Here is a 21,871-nt window from a genome sequence, read left to right on the forward strand (position 1 = left end):
GTTCTTGTTGGTCGCGTTTTGGAAAGCACGTCGGTATCGATGGGGCGCGGTCGCATGACTTAACACTCGTGGAGTCGCGTTTTACTCGCGTCTTAGGCCGCGGTGCGCCGGGTGAACGCCTAGGAGAGAAGAAAGTGTCGATTTCCCCCGAAAGAAAAATACCCCCTCGTCGGCGTGCTCGACTGTCCGTTTCGTATCGGCACGCCAAGTCTCGGCTACCCAATCCGTTTTCATCCTCGCGGAGATTCCACAGCTGGACGCGCGATCTCTTTCCAGGGCTGGAGCCAGTCGGTGGGAGGCGGTCGTGAGTCCACCGGCGATTATGCTCTTTTTATCTTGTATAAAAGAGAACAGTCCTGGACGGACCTCCCGCAATTTGTCCGCACCGGTTGGAGCATACGGAGCACATCGTTTGTATTTCGATTAGTTGCAAGATAACTACGCGGACACTTTACACGTCGTTGTACCCTCGCGTTCGGATTTATTATCGATACGACCACGAGTTTGAGGTTTTTGTTTGATTCGGCAGGTTTTCTCGGGAAACTTGCAACATGAAGTATTCGGTAAGTGGATCTTGATTATTGGTGATTTAATTAATAGAATCAATTTGGCATTAGATCGTAGAGTTATGGTGAGGGAATAAGGTTTGAGGAGAGGTTGAAGTAATATTTAGAATGGTAAGGGGTGGTTTGCGAAGGTTGGTTTTGTTTTGTTAGATTGTGTTAGATAGTTACAATTTGAGTCTTTCTAGTCTGAAGTTTCAATAGGAATGAGGTCTCTGCATTTCACCAGTATATTTGCACTGCTTTTGTGGTGTTTGTTTTTATACATATCTCAGTATTATGGATCTTTTTAATTCCTCGGTAAAAAATGGGCTAAATATTTTTTTTGTTTTTAAGAATTACCTGAATTAAGAATTACCTGATTACCGTACTTTCAATTGCGAATCGCTATATTCATCGGGCTTAAATATTTGAATTTTGAGACTTTGAACTTCTCCAGTTTTCATGATTTATGTGGAATGAAGTAATTTTAGATTGTGGCTAAGTAGTATAAATAGAATGTTCAGTACTATAGAAGAGATTGATTTTAGATTGGCTCCGATGTAGGTTAAAACATCAATCAAGATCAACACACGCCTCCGTACTTTTACATGGAAACTTTTAGTTCTTATTGCACGCTCCGCTATCTTTGCGTCGTAGATCGCATGATCGAGCACATTGGTTGTTGTCCATCCACAGAACAGCGATTAATTTTTCTTAAACGCGTCTTGCTAAAAATTTCTGTTCGAACAATCCTATTTCTACTCTTAAATTCTACCCTGTAATTGAATATAATTTTTGTAAAACCTTAGTATCATTGTATGTATACGCAACAAATCTTTATTTTTAATAAAATCACAGTTTGACTGGTGCCAGTCATTGCACGTAATTCAACTCGTTCAATCCATTAATCTTCGATCTATGTTTACTACAGGCTTTCTGCATTCTCGTGCTGACGATCAGCGAGCCTCTACTCGTCCACTCCGTGTAAGTATTCTCGTGACTAAAGTATAACTCTCGTTACCAGACCGTGTCGAGCTCGAACTCTTTATAGCACGACACAACTTACAAACCTTCCCACAGACCATAATTATTAGAGCACGGATTTTTACATATTTTATTAAATATCTTTCGTTTCACAGCAACAGGGTGTTGCTGATGATTCCACAGCAAACCAGGCGCATGGGACCACCACCGTGGCAATCTCCTTTACCGCGTTCCAGAAAATCGTACGCCAGCGAAGTTCATTATCACAAGTATCATGGTCCTCCCGTACACTATCACTCGAAGAAATCTGTGTACGGAAGTTCATCGTTTCCTCATGGAGGAGATGACTTCGATCAAGGCTACGAACATGTGAACCACGTGAACATTCCTTATGGCAAGGGCATCAGTCATGCAGTTTCATACGGAAAGGGTTACATACCTTACGATCGGATTAAGGGTAGCGTCTCGTTTAATCGTGAAAGGTGAGAATGCTGTATTTAAGGATAGGACAGGATTTCATTTCGCACCCTTCTTTCATATGCTTATTTACCTATTCGTGTATTCATTCATTTATTTATTCATTTCTTCGTTTCAATGATGGGGATTCGTTTATCGAGAAATATAAGTACGTGATATGGGAAAGAAGAAGATAAAGTTAATAATAATAGTAAAACTGAAACACGTTGGGAGTAATAGAATTATAAAAATCGTAAGAACGTGTTTACCGAGTATTTGCAGAAAAGTATTCGTGGTCCATGTTGCGAATCCATATTTGCTTGTTCGTATCATTTAACGTCATGGTTCGAGCGCAGAGAAAAAGGCGTTGCCAGAAAAGAAGCGCCCTAGTTTCTAGAATTCTTTCACAAAAGGCGGGACGAATAAAGAGAAATATATGTCAAATATACATAGCCAATTTGTATTTCTGATAAATTTGCATTCTCCAGTAATAAATTAAGTGAAGAGTAGTGTTGCAACTAATTGGATTACATTAAAATTATGAATTAATCTTGACTTACTGACATTTAGATATGAAAACACAGGATAAATCAGTTTCAAGTTTGAATTCTCAGTAAAATAGATGGTACCGCCCGATCGTGCCTGACTACTGGCGGTACATTCTACTGCGGCCAGTAGAACAGCATTCACAATATCAGGCCAACCGTTTCATTTACTCTATTACAATTTGCAGAATTAAGAGCAATATGTATTCACGAATGAAATTCCAATATAAAAATTGCATTTTAGAAGATTCTATAATATTCATAAGAGACAGTATTTTATTTTCTGTATCTATAAAATATTCAGATTACGAGAGCTGTGGCCAGTTCTTCTGGGAACAACTTTGCTATTTTTGAAAACAGTGTTGGCGCGTTTGTCATCTTGTTTCGTGTAAATCCGAATTAAATATTTCACAACGATTTATCAAGGCTATTTGTAGCTGCTTTGATAAGCACCTGTCACCGTTGTTTTCTAAGTTTCTAAACGAAAATTCAATAGAATTTCGATAAAGATAAAAATAGATGACTTTCTTGTGTTTTTTTTTCCAAACAATCATTGCCTCTACAATTACACGACTGGAATTGATCGAACATCGTTAAACAATTACGCATTCTCTCACGCACTTTCACTGGTCACACGCACTCTAACTACTTACCACAAATCATTCGAAAGCAGAACAGCGTTTAACTGCCTTCGACGTTCCTAACACCGTCGCTATTTCACTGGCATTCTTTGACCATTACACTCACCGCAGGAATCCAAGCTCCCAAGAGCACAAGTACACGTCGGAATCGGAATATTCGTCGCCATCGTTCTCCTCACCCGACGCCCAGTATTCACCTTCGTCGTACGAGTCTCCGCAGCAAGAGACCTTCTTTCCGGATGCAGAGACAGCCTTGAACTACAACGGGAGGCAAAGTGACCGCAAGAGACTCTACTCTTCGAGATCCATCGAGAAGGACCTCGTTACGAACAATCCGATCGACCTCGGCGCCGCCACGAACAAGGATCAGATACTCCTGCTCCAGCAGAAGGCTACCGATCTCTACAAGAACATCGTTTCTCAGCCGCAAGGTGGCGTCCTGTTACCATCTGGCATTCCATCGGCCACTATCGGTGGCAGCAAAGAGGGAATCGTGTTGAGAGACACAATAGCTTTAGGCGAATATCAACAAAAGCTCCAAGAGATGACCAAATCCTGGCCACAGTTTTTATCTAACGCGGCTACAACTTTGGGAAACAGTTATCAAAACCAACAGGTTAGCGGGAGTTACTCGACGGCTGGCTCTACAACTCCTGCTTTCAGTGGCTGGTCAGTGAATTTTGCTCAGCCGAAGCAAGGTTACGACGTTAAGGAGGACACTATGGAACCGCCGGTTGATTTTAGGAATATGCCTATTCAGAGTTCGCCTTATCATACGTTCCCTGTTCCGATGAACGTGGTGCTTCCGGCGCCCACGCAGGCGGTTCATGGTTAGATAGATTAGAGTTGTTTGGTTAATTTAGATACTTTTACGGGTATCGTTGGTGGAAAAGATACAGCGAGATGACGAGATCGGGTTCGTATTAAAGTTTGTATGTTTTGATAAAAATTAATAATTTGATTCCAATCCAAGATGTATGGGAAGGGATAAGGAATTTGATACCACGTTTAGGATCGTACGATGTTGGTTCAATTATTTCTTTCTTTGTATTATATATTCAAAGAATTTTGAATAATTTAGAACTTGGAAGGCAGATTCCAGGGATACATAATTTGTTACTCTCTAAATCACAATGGAGGAAGAATGCGAGAACAATGTGCGTAGAGGATGAACTTGAGCATCTCGCTTCATCGTTTCCACTAAGTATAATACAATGACATGCATGGAGGACGAATGCACGGACCCATGTGCAATTAGGTTACGAGTGCGGAGGATACAGAGAAATTTTGAAATTCTGCGAAATGATTCTCTTGATTTCAGTTTTGCAGGAATTTTATAAGATCGTCGTGGTATTTGAACTGCATCGGATACCGAGGAGATTAGGTTCACTGACCAGAGAACGTCTCGAGAGTTGTAATTGTCAATGTGTATCTTTATACTTCGATGTGTGGATGTTTAAAGAAATTTAATAATTTACTTGTTATAAATGTGAATGTCTAAATTTATTAATGATTTCGAATATAATAGCACAGGTAAATGAAATGCAAGAAAGTTCGCAACTTGTATCGTAGCGTAATTCTCGTATGGCTTCTAATATGTTCCTCGGACATCGGTGAAAGTAAATCTTTCTTTTATTCGCTTCATCTGGAAAGTTGCTCGAAAATTACAAGTTACATTCTGTATCTTTTGCAGCAGACATATACTTGAATGACGTATCGTTTGAATTGTACATATCGGAGGGCGAGGAATGACAAAGATCCTTATTTTTATGTTCTTAACGTTAGAATTAATATTATTGCGTAGCTTAGAATTATTATAATTTTATCGGCATCTCTTTTAGCGTTTAGATGCTCAACATTTGACACCATTAAATCGATTCACGAACAACAATAACTTGTGAACAACAATTCTTCAACTATGACATACATACACACCTTGTACATATACGAATAAAATCGGATGTTCTTTCTTTTCCCAAAAACGGAAGGAGATCACTGAAAAAGTGATCGTAAAATTCCAGTAAAAGTGAAATACATAGTCTACTTTCCTTTACTGCTGTAATTGAGATTGCCAGAAGCAAAACTGACCGACTCCACTTTTTGTGAACTTGTCGATTTCATTGCTACATGATCATACAAGTCTCCACACAGGCAAACGTCATTCGATAAAGTTTCAAACTGTGTGAATCGTCAAATATCTCTCTTACGTAATTCTATTACGACCTTGAAATTTTCATGTCTCAATCTCACTCTCAACTTCGTTTCAGCAGATTTTTAATATTTTAAAAAAGATCTCTGACGTAAAATTTCGCGCTTCCATACGTTCTTCAAACTTAATGTTAATTATAAATTTTTTAACTATAAGAAAGAACATAGAACAACGTAAAAATGCCGAATTGAAGATGAGAAGAACGTAGCAGGGTTACTTTATCAAGTTCAAATACTGTTTTAAAATTCTATGAAAACTATTGAAACAACTACAGGCAACCGTGAAACAGGCTCGATGTAGCGTCACGGTTCAGTGATCAAGACGGATGAAACGATCGGCTGGCAGCCTCGAACACGAATAAAACAACGATCGAATGCCACGGTCGCGAGGACCACATCTTCCTCGTTTACTTTCACTTCGAGGTCCGATGACCGGCTGAACGTTCGAAAGTCGAGAAAGTCGCTCTATCGCGCGAGGATGCGAGATCCTCTTGATCTTTTCAACTCACCGCCTCCACCTTGCCTGTCGCCCGATCCTCTCGATTTCTGGGAACACTTTATTATTCCGGACGAGTTTGCGTGTAAGCTGAAAGGTCAACGAGCTGGCCTTCCACTTTATTCATGATTCTTTCACGATTTCAGTTTTCCACGGATATTGCATTGCACGGTAGTATTGCAAATGGGATCAAGGTTTTCACAAATTCTCGAAAATTTTCTTTATTTCGGTATCCTTCCTCGTGAGAAAGAATTATATTTTTCGTTTGAATTTAGACTTTGAAGTAAGATAAAGAACTGCGAAGCGATCTTTTCATCGATTGATCGTGTTGTTCGTGGTATCTTAAATTGAATTACAATCTTTTGAAATGTTTCAAAATGTAATTTCTTTGTCATGCTTGCTCTGTTACGAAGAAAAATTGAGGACGATCTTTTGAGTCCTAAGTTAAATTTGATGTGAAAGTTGAGAAAAAAAATTTTGATCAGAAATATTAAAGAACCGTAGCCTTAGAAGCTTTCGATCAAGTATCAAAGTCCATGAACCATGAGCAGAATTTGACCGGGACATGAATCAATAAAATGCAAAACTTTTCAGAAATATTTCAAAGATTTTTGATCGATCTTAATCATGTCCTAAATTTATTAATAAATTTCACGAATTTATTTTCATTTCTCAAAAGATCGGAAGCCGATGGATACTTTATTTAATTCGCGAAAATCATTCAGATTATTCACCTTAAACTATTCGTTAAATTATTAAGATTTTCTTAAAATTTCTTAAAATTTTCTTAGAACGTTGTAATAGCATATCCACCAAGAAAGTATCGGGAAAGTCATATTAGTTCTAAGCTTTGTTACTTTAGAATAGAGCACGTCAACATAAATTCTGCTGCGACATAGCTACTTAAGAGCTTGACAAGAACAAATAAATAGTTGTTCATCAAGTACAGTTGTCTGAAAGAAAACAGGAAGACAAGAGAGTACAGGTTGAACGAAGTGACAAGGGCCATTTTCTTCTCTAAACGCTATTGGAAAAGCGGAAACAAACTGCGTGTAATTATTTCACTGTAGTAAACGTTGTTCTACGTTCATTTTTCGCGTCATCATCACGGCCACTTTGCATTTCGTGGGAAAGCGAAATTTTTCTTTCCGGTAAATTTACCGGAACACGTGCAGTTTCTATTTGAAATGGAAATGATCAAGGAATATCAGCAAGCTGACTCATTCAGGCGCTGCAACGAATGTGCATTCATTCGCCTAACTGATCGATGATTAAACCAACGAATTGAATTAACGTCGTTGAAAGTTTTTGACGGTGTTCGTCTAGTAAAATGCCAGCGATTATGTAAAGTGAAAGAAGAAAGTTTTCTAAAGGGATGCTCAGATGTTTCCTTGAAATTCGATAAACTTTTATTAGCAATAAAGTTGAACATTTTAATTACCGAGTACTTGTCCTCTTCTGCTAATGTTTCGTAATATACACAGATGACTCAAGAGTAACTTAAGTGAAATATATCTTTATTTTTATTTTCTCGCTTATTTTCGCATACAGAGCAATCTTCTGTCTGCGTCGTGGAAAATACATATAGCAGAGTACAGAAACACAGTCGAATTCTAGTCCAATAAACCCATCGACCCCAAAATTTCTCCATTCTTAACTTTCTTCGTCGATCCGCAACCACGTAGTTTTACCCGGAAGAATTACCGGCGGCTAAAGTACGGACCTCGTACCAGACAAATCTAAATGAAAATCACGTGAAATTTGATACGTATGTAATTTTATATTTAAAAAAAAAAAGATCGTTCAAATTTCCCCAGGAAATATTGTAAATCTATGAAACTCGAACGAAAAAAGTTATTTTTACTATTCTGGTAGTTTTGTTATTAATCGATGCTTCCGTGAAAATCTGTTCGATCATTCTTCTTGCAGTAACACCGACAAAGAAAAATCCTAGAGCGATCTGGAAAGTGGCAACGTACAAACGACACAGGGTAGAATTTCCAATTCTTCCGTCAGGGGAATCTCTCTGAAGACCGGAACACGAAAATGGAAGAAGTGAAAGGGTATACTGAAGTTACCTCGAGTGCAGAGTCTCGTGCGAATATTCGATCTCTCCTCTTGTCCCTGCGTCGCGTCCTCGTCCATCTTCGCTCCCTGGTGTTCCCTTTTCCGCTGGCTCTTTTCGTGTATATCTCGCCACTTTCTATTTCGTTCCCTGGCAACAGCCGGTCATTAAAACGACCAGCGCGTATAAATCAGCTCGTTAATTATCCAGGAACGGAGCCATCACGCGCGTAATCATCGTGCAACGATAGCAAGGTTGCGCGATGATCTTCAGCGATCTTCTGGATCGTACTGAACTTTAATTGTGAGAAGACTTCCTGGTTTGTGATTTCTGGGGATTCGTACGAGTACTTGATTATAAGGCAGTTAATGAAGATTAATGGACAATTAAGGAGGAATTATAGAATAGAGATAGAGAAACGTAGATGTATAATATAAGATAAGCAGAGTAGATAACTGTAAAAATAGAAAAGAAATAGTAAAAGCAATGGGTAGTGTAATATAGCTACATAATAGAAGAGTTTAAGTTACTTCATTTGTAATATACAGGGTGGTTGGTACAAGCGGAAAGGGGGTGATTCTACGCGAAAAAAGAAGCCGAAAATATAGAATAAAAATTTCTCGTTTGAGGCTTTGTTTTCGAGAAAATCGACTTTGAATTTTCGCTCGGTACGCGTGCACTTTGTCGCGTCTCGTTATAACGGATCTCACTGTAGATCGTTGTCTCGATGGAAAAATTAAAAAAAGAAATTTTTTCTATATTTTCTACTTCTTTTTTCGCGTAGAATCACCCCCTTTCCGCTTGTACCACCAGTTACCAACCACTCTGTATATGTATGTACATATAGGAGAGTTTAAAAGAGTACGCATATATGTTTGAACAAACGTTCTGTTCAGTATGTTCCCTTGATATGATGCTACCTGGTGTTTCTGATGCTACGAACTCGCGAGTCTTTAAAGATTCCTATACCACTTTTACTCTGTCATTGTAGAGAAGTTGATGGGAATTAGCTGGACGAAGAAACATTTCTGAAAGCGAAAGCTGTTTTACAATCTATTGTTTCCGTGTTTGGCTTTGATCGCAAGACGGTTTGCCTATCTCTCTCTTTGCACTGTGGTAATTGATTGTAATTGTAAACGATCTTATAGAGAATAATAAGAGTAATTTAGTATACCTGACGTTAAAGAAAACGAATGACTTAATAAAGAAATTCCAATGATCGTCGTTACGCTTACCCGAGGCGTGCACAGTAATTTCCTGTAAAAAATGTTTGTCAATTACGTAATGTTAATTACCATCATTATCAAGCTCAGAGTTAAGATCGTACAAGGTCGTACAAGGTCAAAATCGCTTTTATGTAAAAGGATGCGAATAAAAGGGGACGCTCACCTTCTATGTCGTCTACCCATATAAAGACCAACTTGTAATTTGCAACAGTAAAACTTGAATCGAAGCGAAATTCCGCGGTGAAATCCTAGCTCGAGCAGTCCTTGAACTATCGAATAGGTGCGGTATCGATTAAAGATCACTTTCTTTCGCACAAGAGTAAACAGTGTTAGGTCGGTTTACGATTAAAAGCGGGATGCCATTCGAAATTTATTCGAACGCTACCGTTCTCTCCGCTCACTTTGCCGCTGCTCTACGAGTCGATCAACCCCATCGAGAATGTCAATGTCGAGATTCCTATTCGGTTTCACCGATCATCGACCGTTTGTCAATGGTCGCATGTGTTTTTAGTTACGACGTGATTGCCTTTGAGTTGAAACGGTTTAACCGATTTGATTCGCCTTTATCTTTAATCGCCGGACGACACTCTAAGCGTGTCTCTATTGCTGCGATTCTACCGAACAGGGTTGCTTCTACGTTTATCGAAGTCTGTGATCCCTTCCTTTTTTCCCCTTTTCTTTTATTCTTTTTTTTCTTTTTTTTTTTTTTTTTGTTCGACAGTCGATGAAGGTACAAGATCATTCTACTTTCACAGCGATAGTTTTCTTAAAACTATTCTCTTTTTTTAAAGTTAATTTTATTTCGCCTGAGAAATGATTCCGTCGATTAGTTGGATGAATGACGCAACTAAAAGAAAAGTACTTTCTTCGCGATTTAATTTCATTTTGTTTTAAGTGTTCAATTCTTCGGAGATAAAAAATTCAAGCTAGAAAATCACGAGTCGTTCAATCATTTAGCACTGACAACATCTCTATTTGTGATATTGATTTTGTTACGCGATGCAACTTTATAAATAACTTTCTTTTAATGCTGACGAGCCGCTTGCCGTTGCTTTCGCGCGTTTAATTTCTCTTGTAACTCGCGCAAGCGTTTTGTGTTAATTAGTCGCTTAAAATTCGTCGCTAATCTAACAGAACCTAAAATTCATTTTTACAAATACCTCAAGAATGCAGATTCTTTAGATGTACCGTTATTGCAGCAAAGCGATTTCCGATCACGTGCTCATGTTACATAAAGTAATCGGTCAGTTCGATTAGAGAGGTTTTGTAGGTTGCAACATCAAGTAAGAGCACTTCTAGAGAGCACGAAAGTGATAGTCGGTGATGGAGTGATTTTTAACGAAACCAAACTGGTTTCTGGAGTATTTAAACTATTTACCTGCCGGATGTCTTTGTGAACTTTTAAATAGAGCTATTACTCGAAGTAATTGTTTTATACTTAACATTATGCAATGTTCCTTTCCTTATTTTTTTTTTATTAACAAATCAGCATGATTCTTCGAACTCCGTATTATGCATTTTACAACACGAAATCGCTTTTTGAACCGTAATAAAAACGTTAAAAGAAGTGCACCATTCTTGTATATATATCTTATTAACATTGACCTTACTACTTTCTCCTTGTAAAATTCAAATAATTCATCGAACAATCAAATCGAATATTCATTTGCAAATCTCACAAGGAAACGAAATGTTCTTATAATTCGTTATTTTTGTTGCAACGCGAAGCCAGTGGCTTTCTTCTGTTTTGCAAAATTTTTACATTTATTTCTCCCATTAAAGAGCGAATAAATTTACCACTGACCAATTTAGCATCCATGATTAATAGATAGGTCGAGAATAAACGCGATATTAATGTCAAAATTCCGATATTAATGTTTAAATTTCAATTTTTAATCGTCGATTTCGAGGAGAATGAACTGTAACCTTTTCAGAACCAAATTCAGCAAGACGAGAAGAAAATAATTACTCTCATTTTTTCTCAGATTTACATATATGAGCAGACATTGAATTTTAAGACTCTGAAAAATTTCAAATCGCTTCGAAATTAAGATCGCTAAATTTTGTATTCCAATATAGCGATTCAAGATTGAAAGAAAGGTGAGTAATCATAGTAATAAACCTCACATGATTCGTACAATACAAATAGTTCAGTGTATAATGCGTATCCTTGAATGTGTCGCGTTCTCTCCGCTCTATTTTGTAATGGAACTCAGGGAAAGCCTGACTAGATATCGAAAAAGTTCTGGCCGCCGATTTATGCAACGACCTTCGAGGAAAGTAAATTGATGCGCGAAGACGACGTCGAGCATCGTCGCCTCGATAACGTTCGCATCGTGGCGAACGTAAAGTGAAATGGAAAACGCTACTTTTTGCCAGACCGTGTGTGCACCGAGCGTAGATGATATCTCTCGTGAAACATCGGAATACCTGTTTCGATATTGCACGTGAAAGAGGATGTGAGAGAGATCCAGAAGACAAGCGGATGGAAAAGCTGCGACCAGTTGCAATTCTCCTCTGAACCTTAGAAACATTAATGAACACTTATACGTTTCTACTTTTTTGTTCGTAATTTCTCATCTTCGTAATATATAATAAAGATAAATATAAATTTATTTATTAGAGTTACGGACAAAAAAGCAAGGTGAAACTTGATACTTGTCTGATAAGTTATGATATCATCGAACTTTCTTTTGCCCACCACCGTATAGTTTCCACTTCTTAAGGGGTGTTTTAAGGAATTTGTTGGATGAATAGATATTTTGAAATTTTATTTTATATTAAAGAGGAATTTGTTGTAATACTGGCGTATCGAGTGTTGGCAAGACTTACTCTTTTTAAACACATGAATAACTTTTTTCACAAGTTATATCAAAGAAAATATTACGAAAGTAACGTTGGAATTAAATAAATAAATTGTGAATTTGCGAATCACCGAGAAAAGTAGAAATAATTTATGTGTACACCGATCCGATAGTTCTATTATACAAGAAGGAGAAAAAGATTCAGGTATTCCTGAAGGAAAGAATAAAAAGCAGTGAATTGATTTTCTAGTCGTGGAATTGGCTTCGCTCCTAGAAAATAAAAGGCACAATGCAAGAGTGGATTAAGAGATTTACAGCGCTTGTTACGGCTCGTGGGAACTCGACTATAGCCATCGAAATGCCTTCTCACATTCAATTAGAATACACGTGGATTTTTTACGTTCTTTCACTCATTGTACGGTCGATATCGAAGAAGTAGGTTAAATACGGACGTTGAATCCTCTGCGATTCTTTGAAAGTATATCAGTGTTACTTGATAACAATTACTTTCATATTTCTCGTTCATTCGTTCCAATGTTAACAATTCCATTTTTCCTGATTTTAACATATCGCTACAGAGCCATTGATGTTTGTCATATTTTTATTATCTAAAATATTAACACATCAATTTAAGATTAATTTTCACTTTGATGAATAAAACAAACCTTTCTCCGATATATTAGGCATTAATTTCTAGAATTTCCTTCGGCCATACACAACGCTTGATAATCACATTAAACACACAACCAACCGTTTTACACATATATCGACATTCATAAAATTTCATTCGACTGTAATAAATGGCGATTAGATCTTCCACCTGTTCCGATTGCTCAGCAATTCAAATTACCTAACATTCGAAATATTTTAATCAATTCACACTATAAAAAACCACTGTAATTTCTCCAAAGCTGGAATCCTCTCACTGTTCATGAATTATTAATTACCACAGAAACGAGTCCTTCTTTATCAAATTAGAATAAACTTCCATTGAAGTTTCTCAATGAAACGCAATGCAATCCGAAGGCGATAGAAATCGAATATTTCCAATAATAATAATTTCCAACCTCCAGGAATTCAATTTTACCTAGTTCATATTTGTAATTCTATATAATTTACCATAAATTCATTCTCTTAATTCTCACATTTCAATTCAATTCGATACCGATGCAGACTCAAACGGACAATAGAAAAAAAAAAATTAGTAAATGTACCCTCAATCCTGCAAAACTCAATTCTAACCAATTCACCATAACAGTCTCGACTCAGAATTTTAGTCACTGCCTCGAAAAGTCGACCAGAAAAGTCCGTTTCTACATCTCCTCTCCGAAGAAGGTCCCAGAAGCTCGGCCATCGGCGATTTCCTGGTTACCCCAGAGGGCAGCAATGCCGAAAACCGCCCGAAGCGCGAATTTCTCTGATGTCTCTGGGTCACGGCCGTTTCTCCATGTATTCACACACGCACACGCACACACACACACACACACAGACGAATACGTACAATACATCGATTGCTTTTGGAACGTGTAGGCTCGAAGCGTGGCCGGTGTGCACGAGAGCTCGAACACGGCCACCTTCGATTCGAGTCTCCTCCGCTGGTTGGGCAAACCGATCTTCATCGTCTCCCCACCTGCCTCGCTCTTCCGGTACTTCATTCGGCCTCGCTATATATATAGCCAGGATCCTTGCTGGATATATATGACAGTGTGTTCCTGGCCACAGAATCGAGCTGATCGAGAAAGGGACAGGAAGGGACCTGGTGCACCATGCAGCTCAGGATCAGTGTAAGAAGCAAGGATATTCGTGCTGATGAGATAATCTGTTGGATTTTGGGTGACGGATCTGTGATGGCGAGATTCGATACGCGGTTGTGATACGCGACTAGGGAGTTTCAAGTTATCGGAGTTACATTTGTGATAAGTTTGGATCTGGGGGATGGTTAGATCGATGATTGAGTGGTGGAGTGTCTTCGTGATGTTAGGATAGTAGAGTATTATAGATGGGTTACTGGCTGAATAATCGAGTCGTGTTTTAATATCGTATTCGTGATGATATACTTATGAATATAGCAAGATAATCAATAGGTAATTGGAGAATGATTTATTTTCTTCTATTAATGAATCGAAGAGATGATACGATGGAGGTCACTTTTACGATACTAGAACGATAGATTCGTGAAATTGCCGATGGCAATTCGTAATTCTACAGAAGGTTAATTTTGGAATAATTTTAAAAAGACCAAAGAGTCCATTGTAAGAAACCCGGATTATCAGCTGTAAATAGGGAAAAGGTACAGAAAATTTCGAGTTCCCACGGCCCTCATTGGTTTACATAAATTATCTCATAGAATTTGTTATATAATTCGAATAGAAGTTATTATATGGCTTTTTGCCTTTCTCAGGGGTAAAATGTCAATTTCACATATTGGCCACCCATTTTCAATCCTCCATAATTCTACAGAAAAAAAAGAAAGGAGGAAAAAATGTACTAATGAAGTTGTTCTATTTGCAGATGAGGTGCTTGATCTTTGCGGCGATATTGACCGTCGCGCTTGCCACATTTGGCAAAGAGCAGTAAGTACACATTAGCAATTACACGTGGCCGCGGGCACCATTAAAATCTTATTACCATAAGAAAGATAATAATCTTAATATCCATGTTCAACCATTAACTTTTCAGCGTACATATCAGAATCCACGTACCGGAGATAATACAGCATGACGAGAAGAAGGTTATTAAATACGAAGATCACGGTGGACATGATCATGGAGGAGGAGGTGGAGGTGGCGATCAGACTATAATAGTCACTTCGCCTGGAGGAGGTGGAGGCCACGGAGGCGGTGGTGGTCACGGAGGATTTGGCGGTGGATTTGGAGGTGGTTTCGGAGGCCACGGAGGCCACGGAGGAGGTGGCTTTGGAGGTGGACACATTAGCATTGGAGGTGGTGGTCACGGTGGAGGTGGCCACGGAGGTGGCAGAGGATTCGGAGGTAAAACTTCAAATTGGAAATGTGTCAAAATGATTACTGTCATTTTTATCGAAGCAAGCATAGCAAGGATATAAGCAAAGAATTTTCATCAATTTGATGAAAATTACTATCATCGAAAACGCACGCAGAAGCTCTTGTTGCGTTTCTCGAGTCGTAAGAGATAATGGTAGAGTAGAGCATCTTCTCACGTTCTCTTTAACCAATAGCGATATCTGGTTGATTTGCAGAGAATGCGTCCCCTGTTTCCCCTCGCGCTCCTTCGTAGCCGTAGAACTCGTTTCGTGGCTTTTCACTTCCGGCTCGTTTCGAAGCCGAGAATTCGTCTTACGTTCACTCACACACACGTGCAACATTACAAACCCATCCGCATACTTCATTGCCGTAACCGTGTCTTCGTACTTCGTGATTCTCTTTTGCAAGGTTGGACGTTGACCGTGATCTTATTAGAAATCCCACTTTAGTCGTCCTTTTCTTTACTTTGGCTTCAAAATTTCATGCATCAACCTTCTACAAATAGCATTCCCTTTTAGAAAATACTCGTATTAAGGTCCTTTTTCTTATTTTTTTATCGTAGAACAATTTATAGTTAATTATAGGGAAATTTATAATTGAATAAAATTCGTACCAGACAAAGTATCGTTAAAACAAAGAAAAAATAGCATCTTTTTTTAGATTAGATTACTTCCAAATGAACGAATAAAAATATCATTGCAGGTGGTCACGGAGACATTATAATATCCAGTTCAGGTGGTGGCCACGGTGGTGGAGGCTATGGAGGCGGTGGTGGTGGATTCGATGAACATCACGGTGGCGGTGGATTTGGAGGAGGAGGTGGATACGGTGGTGGTGGAGCAACGATCATCGAACATCACGGTGGCGGAGGATATGGAGGCGGCGGTGGCGGTGGTGGCTTCGATGCTCACCATGGTGGCGGAGGATTTGGAGGCGGTGGAGGATATGGAGGCGGCGGCGGTGGAGGAGCGATCATCGAACACCACGGTGGTGGAGGCTATGGAGGCGGTGGTGGTGGTTTCGATGCTCACCATGGTGGCGGAGGATTTGGAGGTGGCGGTGGTGGAGGGGCAATTATCGAACACCACGGTGGTGGAGGATTCGGAGGCGGTGGTGGCGGTTTCGATGAACACCATGGTGGAGGAGGTTATGGAGGTGGCGGTGGTGGGGGTGGTGGCGGAGGATTGATCATCGAACACCATGGTGGCGGTGGAGGCTATGGAGGCGGTGGTGGCTATGGAGGCGGCGGTGGTGGATTCGATGCACACCATGGCGGAGGAGGTTTTGGAGGAGGCGGTGGATATGGAGGTGGCGGTGGATATGGAGGTGGTGGTGGAGGTTTTGATGCTCACCATGGCGGAGGAGGTTTTGGAGGAAGTGGATTCGGTGGTGGCCACGGTGGTGGCGGCGGAGGTGGTGGATTCGGTGGAATCGAACACCATGCTATTAGTAACAGCATATCTTCCGGCTTCGGAAGCAGGTAATAAGATGTTCTTTTCCTTAGTATTTCTCTTAACCTTGATATTGAAAGCGTCTTTATATTTCCTGAGCGTAATTTCGCGCTTAACGTTTTCATTTGCAACCACGTTATATCTTAATAATTAAATCTTTATTTCAGTGGGCACGGTGGAGGCGGAGGTGGATACAGTTCCGGTGGTGGTTACGATTCGTACTCAAGTGGCGGTCATAGTGGTGGCGGTCATGGTGGTGGCGGCCATGGCGGTGGTTTCTCAGGCTATCACAAGAAAAAGTAATAGCGATCGACGAGTCAATGTCGTGTTTCCGATCGGTCGGTTTGACCGATTTCCGACATCGTGATGATCGCGTTATTCCTCGTGCCGCGTTCTCATCACGCGATCATTAACGTCACGTGACTGTCGATCGCGATTCATCGACAACACTCACTGCTACATAGCAGGACACTAATTCACAACGATCGTTTCGATTTCCCCTGATTCTCCTCGAGATACTTCGAGGAAACTATTTGTCATTTCCACTTTCGTTTTTAAACGAGTTGGCGTTTACCGTTAAACGCAGCAGAGAAAATGGAAAGTTTAGAAATTCGATCGAACGGAATTAGTATCGTCATAACGTTTGCAATGTCGATTTAGCATGTTAAGTGGATTAAACGGATCTGTCGGTACATCGTGTATGAATTGGATTAACGATAGAATAATTTACCGAGAATTTAGGAACGAGGAAGAATATTTCATTCGTGTATTATGGATTACATGACATTAGTTTCGATCACCAGAAGATCGACCGTTCGTACAGTTTCGTGTAAATCCTGCATGACTGCGTTTTATAATTAGTTAGTCTTTAATGACTACTCGCGTGCGCTTCGCAACTGCGACGCATTTACCTGATTATTTTACTCATCGCAGCTATTGTGTTTTGTATATATTATACGTTGTGTAAATACTATTCGTTTACTGTTATCTTTAATAAATTGTTTTATTTGTATTTTGTAAGTCATGAGTCTTTCCTTATATCCCATAAGTGAAAAGTGAAAACATTTGCTGTTTTATATTTCTTACACTTGCCATACGCATGATTATTAAATCACTAGTTTACCTAACTCGCTTCTTCACAATTTCGTGTTTTGAAACTCGTTACAAGCTCAACTTCAATCGTGAGATATACCTACAGCTGAAGCAAATCAGTGCATCATAAGTTACATATAATTGAAAATATCAGCCTACTTTTTTCAGCAATATCGAATCCTCTTTAGTACGCTACTTTTGTTTACAGATCTAATTTTGTCCATCCGAAAATTTGTTAATCTTCCTGGCTTCCAAAAATTCTGAAAAAATTAACACTTACTTACTAACGTCGCTTCTTTATTATCAAACACTCTGTGAAGTTAATTCCTAAAAAGTTTTCTTGATAACAATTGAAATCTGGATGCCCAAATTGAACGCTAAAGTTCCTTTGTGTTCAAATGGATCCAAAGATGCTACTGAAACCTAGTAAATGTATTTTATCACCGTAGAGGGTCGTAGATCCATTTAACAGCCAGGAAATTCCCATGGTTTCAAACCAACATGGTCATTAGTTATCGTAGGAAGCAATTAATCAAGGATATTGATCTCGGGAAACGGGCGAATGATGTCTGTCGATCGCTGCGAGCTTGTTCGCCATAATGGAGTAACTTTTCTGGAACGATAATTGCTTCAGAACGTCTAGGATTAGTTCGAAATGGAAAGTAAGCGAAAAGTGAAAGAGAGTAGATGTTACGGTACACGGAGGAGGACGATTTCACTCGCACGATTCTAGGTGTTCGTATGGCAAGTAACACGGATGTTGTCCTTGATCTACGATAGTCTGCGCCGAGAATCTTTCTCGTTTTGCAACAGCGCCTCGAGATCAATGGCCGTATAAACAATTCGTCGAGACAAGGTATTAAAATACAGGGATTGTTTAGAACGTCTGAATCTTTTGAGATTCGGTCAATACTTCCTTATTGTTACTTTCTTTCCTTTTATAACTATGTGGTAATATATCACACAAAACGTAATATTAATCTTGTAACAGTGTGGTCTATGCAATTGTTTCAGACTGTAATTCCGTTACCAGTGCAGTTACAGAAAAACGTCGAATAAGAAGGATGAATGGCTCAAAGAGTACTACATCCGTAGCATCAATTTTTCTTTTTTAAAGCGCAATGGTGCATGTGCAAACAACGATCAAATCATTCTTTTAAATGGAACCAACCTGTACAATAATTGTTTAACATGCATACAACATATAACAATTGTTTATATATTCTTTTTCATACACAGAACTTTCGAAATTACGAATGACAGAAGTGGACGAACTCATTGTTATCAGGATGTTCCTGTTTCTCAGAAGATGATCGTTTGCATAACAAAATTGTGAAAGTAGACAAACGTAAAAAATCGGCGAATAGATAAAGCAATTGCCTGAAATGGATCTATTCTGTCTGAAATGAAAATTAAACTTTCTAGCCTGAGATCTTGTAAAAGTGCGTATACGAGATTCTTCACTTTCCGACACAGCCATTAACTATGCTTATGAACTTCCAAAGAAACGACGTGTTGCTAATTCGTTCAAATTTTCATTTGGTATAACAGAAAATTCTACGCTAATTTACACGAGATACACCGTACGCGTGAGTACTTACACTCTCCAATCTTAAACACGCACACTCGTTTTGACGTTCGCGGGCGAAATCGATTCATAAAATTTGAATACAAAAAAATGAAACATCGTTATACTTTATAAATACAGAAGATGAACAATTATCGATATCATTGTCTAAAAAGAACGAATAACACAGAACGCAACATACAATTAGGTTTATCCAATTCTCCATCGGAATTCCTCTTTCACGTAGTAGAAATATCAAGATCGTACCATTACTGTGAGAAGTCGCCCATTTGTCGAGACATACAAGAAAAAACAAAATGAAGTACGACGCGCAGCTGATTTAGCGGAGGAGGGATTCGATTGAGAAAGAAAAAAGAATAATTCCCCGTTTACTTTCTTCGTACCATTGGCGTAAAGCGATCGATACATGCAGATCTGGATCACGCTAAACGCTTTTCGAAATTTCTCCAGACATCGAACGATATTACACTGTTTAGAGAATCGATAAGATTTCCAACAGATACTTTGCTGGAATCACCAAAACGCATCGTTTATGTGTTTATGGTGAAGATTACGACGGTAAATGACACGTTACGACAATGTAATGTTACTCTGATAGCGGTAACAGAAGACAGAGAAAGTGAACGCGAGTTCCAGAAAGATCGAACACTTTCGAAGGGCCATTTCACCGTTCCTTCTCTTTCGTTTCTTTCTTCCCTGGAAATCATAATAGCGAAACAGTATAGGCGAACGAGATCGATTACAACTTTCTATTAATTCAGTCGGCTGTTTAAATACGTATCAATGAACGTAAATGGGCCATTGAAGAAGAAATAATAATGGGATTCGAGATATTCGATCACGCGCAATGTTTCCTGGCGAAACTGACGTCTGTAAGCTCGTAAATTAGCGTAATGTCGATAGTAAAGCATTTGAAAAGTCGTTGCTCGCTAAGTTGTTAGAGCAAGCAACGCAATTGATTACAATAGAAGTTATGGTAATAGAAAACATTGTAAAAGGTCTGTTTCGCAAATACGATTACGTAAAGTCGTTCGCAATTCAATAATTTTTATATTTCTCAAGTTTGTATCAGTACACTGTCTATGAGAGACGAATATGTCTCCTTTCAATTTAAGATGTCTCTTCTTTTAAAAGAAAATTATTAGATACAGTACACTCTGATCTCTTTTTAAATTATTTGTATTTATAATTCTTTACAATGTTTGCTTTCTCCTTAACAAGCAGATTATTAGACAAGATTATTAGACAAGAGGAATACTCCAATCTCTTCTTAAACGATTTGTATCTCGAATTATTCGCGAAATTTCTTTCTTCCGTAGTAAATAAATACATCTCGATTACATTTGTCTTTTTTTATTCTTAAATCAATGATCTACTGCACTCACACTACTGGGGCGATATCTTTCACACGAGAGACAAGTAGGTGTCTACGACAATGATAGAAGGGGCACGTGAAATTTCATATAATCTCAAGTGAGAGCGAGTAGAGGGTTGGGTGGGGTGCACGCAGGAACTATTTTGCTCGTTCCTGTACCGTTCACTGATTATGCTTCCGTTTATAAGGCTTGCCAGGATTCCAGCTTTTAGTACCCGAAGAGCAACAGTCTTGGAATACACTCGGAGTTCAACGTTGGAGCAATCAGACTCGAGGCAGAAAATGGCGAAACTCCGAGCGCAAGTGGGTGTTAATCACCTCGATTCTCTTCGGTGACCTTGATTTACTTCGACAAAAAATTACGCGTCTGTCAAAAATAACGCCGAGTGAATTCCAAAAATTAGCTGACCTTCGAAACGCGGTGTCGTGTTCTCTTAGTTTAAAAAATTATTTAATAGGACGATTGGATATTTGTTGAATGTTTCGAATGAACATTCTCGTGACTTTTGCTTAACTTCTTCACAGACAAAATTTATAAAAGAGAGAAGAAGAAAACCGTACATTTCTTCGAAAACATACTATACGCACATACACGTAGCCGTGAAATAGTTCTGAAATATTTATTCATAGTAATGTTCATGGTATCTTTTTAAATCCATACTTGAGTTAAACGCGCACATGCGTATGGTCAATTGCACGTCAACTTGTTTTCTATGGAAGCAGCAAGTCGTTAGGAAGAATGGCTTTAACGATAAAAGGAACAATAAGAGGCGTGCCTCAACGACACGATAATTTCACCATTTAACGACGCGATCTGATCGTACATTAGATACTTTCACCGGGGCTCTTAATCTAACGTAATTAATTTACTCTCTTACGGACTCATGAAATATTTCGCGTAGTATTAACCTTTCATTTAAAGTCGCGTTATTTATATCGTTTCTACGAAGTTTCTTCCCCTCTCAGGTATTTTGATATATTATTGTATTTAATTATATTTATTTTTCAGGCCTTCCTTCTTGTCCTCGTCGTTTCAATCGTCCTCGTAGCTTCGATGCCTTCCCCTGGCGGTCATCACGAACAGTAATTATTTACCAATCGATTAATTATCGTTTGCATTTTACACTGGACCATTATATTCGATAACGTTTCGTTCTCCGCAGCACGCATTTCGTCATTCACGTGCCAGAATTGATTCACAAACACCATCATACGCATGTGAAAAAGATTCACATAAAACACGAAGAAGATGATGGTGGTCACGATCACGTAGAAGAGTGGTGAAACTCGTGCAGTTTCTCTAGTTTTATAGAGTTTGTACGATATCTTTCTAAGACTTCTTAACGTTAACGTTGTTGCATTGTTATTGTATTATAATCGTTAACCATTGTTG

General features: G+C 38.9%; 2 protein-coding genes and 1 long non-coding RNA gene across 3 annotated transcripts; all 3 read left to right on the forward strand.

The window, feature by feature from the left end:
• The first annotated feature begins 310 nt into the window (after window positions 1-310).
• On the forward strand, window positions 311-5,029 carry LOC117153596 (uncharacterized). The gene is made up of 4 exons (XM_033327783.2): window positions 311-563; window positions 1,477-1,529; window positions 1,685-2,011; window positions 3,283-5,029. Exons 1-4 carry the CDS (start codon window positions 552-554, stop codon window positions 4,004-4,006), a joined length of 1,116 nt encoding a protein of 371 aa, XP_033183674.2. The 5' UTR covers window positions 311-551; the 3' UTR covers window positions 4,007-5,029.
• An 8,644-nt stretch (window positions 5,030-13,673) lies between these two features.
• Window positions 13,674-14,726, forward strand: LOC117153499 (uncharacterized). Its single transcript, XR_013059860.1, has 3 exons — window positions 13,674-13,754; window positions 14,482-14,543; window positions 14,650-14,726. It is a non-coding gene; the product is annotated as an uncharacterized LOC117153499 (long non-coding RNA).
• Window positions 14,727-20,707: 5,981 nt separating this feature from the next.
• On the forward strand, window positions 20,708-21,762 carry LOC117153496 (uncharacterized). The gene is made up of 3 exons (XM_033327604.2): window positions 20,708-20,781; window positions 21,488-21,561; window positions 21,642-21,762. The coding sequence occupies exons 1-3, from the start codon at window positions 20,761-20,763 to the stop codon at window positions 21,760-21,762; spliced, it is 216 nt and encodes a 71-aa protein (XP_033183495.2). The 5' UTR covers window positions 20,708-20,760.
• The last annotated feature ends 109 nt before the right edge of the window (window positions 21,763-21,871 follow it).

Source organism: Bombus vancouverensis, chromosome 1 (assembly GCF_051014615.1).
Source record: "Bombus vancouverensis nearcticus chromosome 1, iyBomVanc1_principal, whole genome shotgun sequence".
Classification (NCBI taxonomy): domain Eukaryota; kingdom Metazoa; phylum Arthropoda; class Insecta; order Hymenoptera; family Apidae; genus Bombus; species Bombus vancouverensis.

Coding starts and splice junctions, on each gene's coding strand:
- LOC117153596 (XM_033327783.2), top strand. Junction 1,530..1,684: donor CCTCTACTCGTCCACTCCGT/GTAAGTATTCTC, acceptor TTCGTTTCACAG/CAACAGGGTGTTGCTGATGA. Junction 2,012..3,282: donor GTCTCGTTTAATCGTGAAAG/GTGAGAATGCTG, acceptor CACTCACCGCAG/GAATCCAAGCTCCCAAGAGC.
- LOC117153496 (XM_033327604.2), top strand. CDS start 20,761: ATGGCGAAACTCCGAGCGCAA. Junction 20,782..21,487: donor TGGCGAAACTCCGAGCGCAA/GTGGGTGTTAAT, acceptor TTTATTTTTCAG/GCCTTCCTTCTTGTCCTCGT. Junction 21,562..21,641: donor CCTGGCGGTCATCACGAACA/GTAATTATTTAC, acceptor CGTTCTCCGCAG/CACGCATTTCGTCATTCACG.